This window comes from Alligator sinensis, unplaced genomic scaffold, assembly GCF_000455745.1.
Source record: "Alligator sinensis unplaced genomic scaffold, ASM45574v1 scaffold166_1, whole genome shotgun sequence".
Lineage (NCBI taxonomy): Eukaryota > Metazoa > Chordata > Crocodylia > Alligatoridae > Alligator > Alligator sinensis.
Window position 1 is genome coordinate 1,899,502 of NW_005842098.1, and position 7,823 is coordinate 1,907,324.

The 7,823-nt window shown below is 47.4% G+C and overlaps 1 protein-coding gene across 3 annotated transcripts in view; it reads right to left on the bottom strand.

Moving 5' to 3' along the window:
* Positions 1 to 1,661: 1,661 nt before the first annotated feature.
* The window catches only part of CYREN (cell cycle regulator of NHEJ), a 6,856-nt gene continuing 694 nt past the window's right edge, over positions 1,662 to 7,823 (bottom strand). Inside the window, exons 1-4 of one of the 3 annotated variants that reach the window (XM_025204836.1) lie at positions 7,567 to 7,816; positions 6,671 to 6,823; positions 5,529 to 5,595; positions 1,662 to 4,497 (exon numbers count right to left, since the gene is read on the bottom strand). In XM_025204836.1, the coding sequence (XP_025060621.1) occupies positions 4,264 to 4,497; positions 5,529 to 5,595; positions 6,671 to 6,798 (429 nt within the window). In that variant the 5' untranslated portion in view covers positions 6,799 to 6,823; positions 7,567 to 7,816 and the 3' untranslated portion in view covers positions 1,662 to 4,263. Of the gene's footprint in view, positions 4,498 to 5,528; positions 5,596 to 6,670; positions 6,824 to 7,333; positions 7,817 to 7,823 lie in introns of those variants that run through there. The other 2 variants (XM_025204835.1, XM_006024200.3) reach the window with 2 other exon arrangements.

Sequence of the window (7,823 nt, forward strand, 5' to 3'; positions counted from 1 at the left end):
ATGAAATATTTAACCAGTAAAATAATCTAGTTATGATTTACTTTATATAATAATTTGATCAGTCATCATTAGTGGTCTGGAATTAACCATCTGTTTTTAAATTTCTTATTGCTTAGCATAAATATATTGGTCTCATGATGTTAGACACATTTGACCTATTGGACTTATTACTTTATAACTTAAATTTAGTATAAGGAAAATTGCTTGTGTAAGGGTTTTCAGTATGTCTGACGTATGTGGAAAGAGGTAATGAAAGGATGAATGATGTATGTATGTGACAATGTGAAGGAAGACAGTTCTCTTGCACCAGGTGAAGATAGTCTTTTGTGGTTTAACGGTTTAAGGCTGCAGTGACATTGAATCAGCAGTTCAGGATTACCGAATACTAGATCATGCTTCGCCCTGATGGCTAAAGACTGCAAGCAACGACTCCCCTGAAGACTGCAGACCACAAAGCCAGAAGATCATATCCTACCACTCCCAGCCTGCCAGCAAGACAAGGATGACCTTCGTGTCTCACTCGGAGGAATCCATAGGCTTGTATGGACAGTGGTCCCTATAAAGAATGAACATGAAGACAAGGCTTTGGGTCTTTTCCACCTGCAAGGAGTTTTGGGTGTGTCCAACAAGACCTGACTCCATCTCTCATTGTCAGTCTGGCTGGCCACCAGACTGACCTGAGCAACTTTAGAACTTGGTAACACCTTAACCTTTGCAGGACTGTCTTAACTATTTGTGTGTGTGCACTTGTCTTTCTTGTATGAATGAATGAATGTGTATGCATGGTGATGAGTGAAGCAAACATCCTTACTGTTTTTTTTCTTTTCATGTTGTATATTTTATATTCCAATAAAAGCAGTGTTGTGCCTTATCCCCTGCCTTATCCCCAACTGCTACAATTGGGAGTAAAGAGAAGCCTTTTTTTGATACCACTGAACTCCTCCAGGAGACTGAGTCTTCAGTGCCACTTCAGAAGCTAGAAATATCTTGTCAGTTTATTAGTTATGTTCAGCACAGCTAAACAATGGAGCTCAAATCACTGAAGGCATTCAAGCACCTGTCTCACTTCTACTAATATCAAATCAGTTGGCTGAATGGAAGAGAAATGTCTGAATAGTTTTGACAATCTGGGCTCAAGTTATTGCAATTAATCTTTGTTAGTTAACCTATCATTTTGGTTTGCGTATGCACTATTTGCAAGAACTGAATGGCCTGGTATATTTAAAAATGAGTGTATAGCTGTCAGCAGAAACCATGGAATTCTTTTGTAGCTCGAATCAGCTGTGACTTTGTGGCTTAAGGCAATGCCCCGTCCCTTGGTTTCTACTTATGGAACATTTCAGCCTCTGGCACAGTTCAAAATATGGAAAGAGCAAGAGTAGTTTGGCCTTCTTGTTCCATATACCAGGAGCCTTGGGTGTGCCTCTTCAAATATAGTACATATAAAATATAACAGACAGCAGCAGTGGGGGACTCGGCTCCATGCTGCTTCTGCTGCAGCTGCCTGCTGCTGGGGGCAGGGAGCTGCAGACATGGGTCCCCGGCCCCATAGCCCTGGCAGCTGGGGGCTCCTCCAGCAGGGCTGGAGGGCAAGGGCTGTGGGTGGGGGGCAAGAGGCACGAGTGGGGCAGTGAGGAGTACCAGCAGGGCTGGGGGGGCTTTGGGGGCAGTGAGAGGCACCAGCAGGGGGCTTTTAATTTTAATAACGGAGTTTGGGGGTTTTGTCAGAGAATTTGCATGGGGGTTTTTTTGTTTTTTTAATCTGAGAAAACCAGGACCCCTGGTAATGACCTAGCCTTGCCAGAGAAGTCAACAAAGTCCAAAATCATAATCCCTGTTCCAAAATAACAGGGCATCAGCTTCATCTAGTTCCTCCTCCTGCTCGGCCGAGGGAAAGCCTTCATTCCACCTTGTAGCAGGGGCTGGGGCCAAGCCCCTGCTATACCCCCACTGAGTCAGCTGCGCTGTCAGGAAACTTGCCCAGCTGGGTCCAGACAAGTGGTGCGTCGCCAGTGCACTGGACAAAATGGTCCAGGGAGAGCCAGGGAAACAGACAGGCACCTGGGGCTGAAGAACATGTGCCCCAGGGAGCTAGCTCTGACTGGTCTGGACAGAAGACTGGGTAGTTTAAAGGGAGACTCCAAAAAAGGTGTGGTGTTTGGCATCTCCAGGAACAGGGACTGGACAGCTGGCCCAGGGAAGAAGTCCCAACAAATCTGAGAATCCTACTGGCCTAAACCTTGCGGAGCGTCACAACCCAGGCAAGCTCTGAGTAAGGATTTTCTCTGCACACCCAGAAAGCTAAGTAACAGCGAATGGCAATGTAATGGGGGTCATCCCAGCAAGCCCCTAGAGCCAGGACTAAGCGGGGAATACCCATAGGACAGTTGGTAGAAGCTGACTGGGAGGAGGGAAAGAACAGACCCACTGAGTGAAGTGGGACCTTGAGAGAAGTTGAGGTGGCCAGAGTAAAGGAGAGATTTGTGTGGCACACTAGAGAAAAGAAAAACAGAGCTTAAACCAGATAGTGATAGCTAACAGAACCCTCGAACTGGGAAGGAAGCAAGAGTGATCAAACCTTTTTTGTGTGTAGGTATACTGGAATTAGAAACAATTGAGAGCAGGAGTAAGAGATCTCACCTTTTGATTTATTGTCCCTGTGTAAATACAGGCCAGATGGAGAGAAAGATCTCCTTTGTCCTTGATCTATGGTTACAGAACCCTAATTCCCTACAACTGAGTCTGTTAAAAGAGGTTTAGTCTACAAGGCCTGAAGTAAGGCTGGAAGAGACCAGAAAGTGTGAAAGGAGTTAATTCATGAATAATCACAGAAACTTAAAAGAGTCACTAGAAGAAAGGAGTAGAGATGATGACAAAGGGAGAGGAGAGAAAAGAGGATGGGTAGAGTATAACCCAATCAATTCATCCAAGGAGAGGCTCAACCAGAAGAAACCTAGACCAAAGAACCACAGGGTAAATAACCTGGCTGAGCTTGAGCAGAGACTCTGCAAGGTATCTCACACTCCTGACCAACAAAGAATAGTGACCAAACACCTGAGGAAAGGAGAAGGGTAAAGGGGAGGTGCAACCCTGCAGAAGACCATGGTCCCTGCCAGACTGACCTCTGCTCAGAGTCCTCGAATACCATTATACCATCAAGGCCTGGCAGGCGAGCGGGGAGGACAAGCCCAAGGTCAAGGTAATTCTAATGCAGCTGGGTGGACAAGAGGACACACACTCACACACCTAATCTGCTGCCCTCACCTACCTCAATACTCCCTCCTTTCACACTGATATTCCCTTTCAGCATGCTCTGGGACAAATGTCTGAAGGTCAGAGTTAAACAGTAGTTTGCTATCTGGCAGGCAACTTGCTGCTGCTGCCTACTCCACCCATGCGACTGGCCCAAGTTCTCAATAGTATACTTTATTTGAAATCCCATCTCCTTCCATAGCCTAGAAAGCACCCACAAGCAGGGACATCACCAGATGCTCCCAGAGAGTAGACACTCATTTGGAAAATAAGAAGTTGAGATATCAAACTTAACATAATGTTGATAAAAGACAGCCTGCAGAAAGAACTCATGGGTTAGGAAGGGCTACAACCCAGCACACCTTCCACTACCCTGCCTCACACTGACTCAAAAGGTAAAACCTAGGGCTGAGAAGAATTCAGTCTCCATGCCTCCCATGCAAAGACTGCCAGTTAGGAAGTCCCACAGTTCTAAGTGAGGTGGGAAGGCCCAATGGTAATAAGGACTCTGCAAGCGGGGGTAGGAGGAGTATTAAGAATGGAGAAGATGGTGCCAAAGTCACAAGCATCTCCAAGGTATCTCCAAGATATTCTGGTCATGAACATGCAAGCTCAGTTCAGGGCATGACTGGATGGGAACTGCTTACTCTCATACATATGTGCACTCTCAGCTTTTCTTCATGCTCACTTCATTTCCACAAAAGAGGAAGAAATGTCAAAGGAGCTATTTAAAAACAACCAACTCTTTAAGCAATTCTGATGTTCCAAACAAAAAACCCCAATGTTCATCTTCCCCTGAGCCAACAACCAGCAAAGGGTCTTTCCAAGGCCTTGTTATGAGTTCCAGGTTCACTTTGTATAGAGAGACCACTGGCTTCCCAAAAGCATCTCTGCTGTCATCATTTCTAGATCCATCATTCTAGTAACCTTGTGGGTCTTTCCCACTTTCTGTCCTCTAAAATGGTTCCTGCTATATTAGTTTTGATTGGAGCAGCAGCAGCAAAACAGACTTTAAGTAAAAAATATCTCCCTGACATATTTTAAAACATCGTCATCTTCATCCTCTGACACAGTCCTGTCAGCACAGTCCAAAGCTTCAGTCTGGGACTTGCTGCCTGACTTCGGTGTTCTGGACCCATTTGTAGATGCTGGACTCCACTGAGGATCAATCTGCAACTGCTGGCATCCCTGCTCCTCTTCACTTTCGGACAAAACTTTGTCCTCTCTTTCCTTGCATTTCAAATTCTGGCAAAAAAAATAATTGTATACACCCATAAAACATGTCTCAAAGATAAAGCCTTATCTAAATAGAAACCCTTTCTATAATCATCTAAAATCTGGCTATTTCACCCCAAAGTGGCAACACTCCATATCCAGAAGTGTAGGTCCAGAAATTAATACTGCTCTGGCCCACTGGAACCTCAGGGGAAATCATACTGGAGACCAATGTTTTGCACCTAACTGCAATTTGGTGAGAACCCTGCAGCTAACATTTTTAGTCACAAAAGCTTCGGATTGTTTAATGACCTCAAGTGGTTGGTAATTCTGATATTATATCTCCTGAGAAATTAAAGGCTCTTCAGGATGGAACAGGAGAGGATCAGAAACAAGTAGAGCAATGACTCTCAACCAGGGTGCCACTGCAACTGGGTGAAGCATGCTCTCCTGCCTGTGTTAGGGTTATCCAATAAACTTAAAGGAGGCAGGAGTACCCAGTCCTGCCACAGCGCTTCCTGGTCCTACCCTGCACACTCCTCCCAGAAACAGAGGTGCTGTCCTGCCTTCTCATATTTATGTATAGACACCTAAATGCCCCCATCACCTTAGTCCCTGGTCATTTCCCCACCAGCCAAATAGAAGAGTTCAATCATCTGCATTTTACTTACAGGGAACTTGAGGCCCAAAAATTAGGTGACTTGCCCAAGGTCAAACCAGTAGGCTGTGGCAAAGCATGATATAGTCATTGGATCCTGTACCTAAACCAGATGGATGCCCCTTCCTTTCTCTGGCCTAGTTCACTCCCTGCTGTCTCTTCCATCACAACAGCTTCAACAAGGGTGAATGCTCAAGTTCTCACACTGAATTATGGTGTTACTAACATAGAGTAGATGGGGAAAAAAGGAAAAAGTTTCTATTTAGCTTTCCTGGCAAGGAAGTTTCCCTAAGGGAAGGGGCGCAGCGCAGACATTTTAAAATTGGTCTGGGGAAAAGCACTGGTGGAAGTTTGATAAAGCCTGATGAGGCAGGGAGACAGGCCCGTAGACATCACTGCTCACCTCAGCCAGTATCCCCAGCGCCACAGTCACCAGCTCTGCTTCATTCATACAGTACACAGTCACAGTCCTGGAAACAGAGAAAGGAGACACCAAAATCAGGGATAACATAGGGAATGTTGAGCTGCAATGCACAAAAAAAACCAGGTGGAAGTTAACACATTCTACTCTCCTCTCACTACCCCCTGCTCAGACTGAGACTTCTACATCTGTGGGAGTTCACTCTACCAGGTCACCAAAAAGAAGATGCAGGGCGAGGGTGTAGGAATGATACTGTTTGCCTTGCTCAGAGACTGGCCACAAAACCAAGCAAAGCTGCTGCTTCTCTGCACACATGCAGGAGTTAGAGGAGAACAAGAGTAGAGGGTTACTGCAGGTGTTTCCATCTATGAGGCCCCCAGCCTGTCTGTGAATGCTGCCCCTCTGGAAACACCCTAGGTGTGCACATCGTAGGAAAAAGCAGGCAGGATCCTACACAGGGTTCACTTCAGGAATCCCCTTTGTTCCCAAAACTCCTGTTTTTGAAAGACAAGAAGTCAGAAATAGGAGTGAGATTCTCTTCTCTCTCAGTCTTACACCAACATAACTGCACTGGCTGCAGTGGAGTTGTTCCTTGTATATACCAGCTGCAAGCAGCAATTAGGTACCTCTTCTGGGTCTGCTCTTTCTGTGCCTTTCAATAACCATCCTAAAACCTTACACTGCTAACTGTCCCTGAGGAATCTCAAAACACTTCACCAACTGTGGGAACAAGGATCAACAACAGGAACACAGCGGGACAGGGAATGCAGGGAGCAAAGCAAAGAATTATTTAGCTCACAGCAAATGTGAAATTGCAAGAGGTATTCAGCTGTGGCTCTAGCACTAAGACTCTCCTTGGCATCTGTGAAGTGCTATCAGATCTATGCACTTGGGCCCTTTGTTTTGTACCTCAGGACCCTACCGTCACATGGCCCCCAGCCACCAGGCTGGGAATCCCTATAGCTCTGAAGCAGGGCAGAAGGCTCCTTAACGAGCCACTGCCTCCACATCACTCACAAAACCGTACCTTCTTCCTTGGAAGTTTCTTATCCCAGCATCAGTCAGACCCCATTTTGCTTAGCATATTTGAATCAACATAATCAGAGATGGCACAATGCACTTACCCTGCCTCAGCTGCCTTCTTCCTCCTCTTGGGTCTTGCTGGCGGCATCGTCTCTCTCTGCTCTGCCACCCTTGCTATCATCCATGGGGGGAGGACCCTCTTCTTTGCTGTTGATGCACAGGCCTCCATCTCTTGTAATGTGCAAAAGGAAACGCTACCCACAATCAAGACATAGGCACAAAGATCAAAGTAAGGACTACCTGTCCTAATGGTTAGCACCATACACACACACTCACACAGCAGCGTTTATTAATGCTCTGCTAAGGTGCCACCAGGAAGAAACGAACAAGAGGCCCCCAATGAATGTCTTGACAAGACACTGGCTAGGTAAGTGGAAAGACAGACAGACAGACAGATGCAAGGAAGCAGGCAGTACCTTTTATTTTAAAATAATTTTCCATAGTCCAAGCTAAATTAGCCAGAACAAATTCCAAATCTGAGAGCCAGTCCACTACCAGCAAACATCCCCTACCCCCATCTGGGGCTTCAGATGTTCCTAAATCCTCTGGCAGGCATCCTACATGCAGGTCCAAGCCCGGAGGCTTGGGGTTCGTTCGGATGCCCCCGAGTTTTGCTTGCCCTCAGCTTTAAGGTCCCGGGGCAAGCCAGGGAGGTCCCCCATTTCCATAAAGTGGGCATAAAGCCAAGGTTAGCTATGCATTACCTATGCGGGTACTATACCATGCCAGCAGAGCGGTCTTCCCCAGTGCAACCAGGAAGCCACTGTGGTGATCATGCTACTTCCCCTGCCGGGTAAGCACAGACCACGCTTGATCTGAGCCTTCAAGAAGACAGTGTCAGCACCTGTAAGCCTATATATCTGTACTGCTAGTGCGCAGTCACACCCCTGTCCCCTCCTCTGGCACGCATCTACAAACAGAGGCTGGCTCTCATCACCTGAAACCCCCCTTGCTCTCAGGGTGCGGTCGCGCGGTCAGGCCCCGGGCACGAGGAAGACCCTGGTGCTGAGGCCCCCAAGACCCCAGCCACCTCACGCGGCTGCCCCGTGCCAGAAGCGGGCGAGCTGAAGGCCCCGCCCCGGAGCAAAGGGGCACGGGACGCGCAGAGCTGCGGGCCGCCAGGGGCAAGGCGGCTGGGCGCGGCTCCCGCCCCGTGTCCCCGCCGCTCCCCCCCCAAGGGCCCACTCCCCCTCT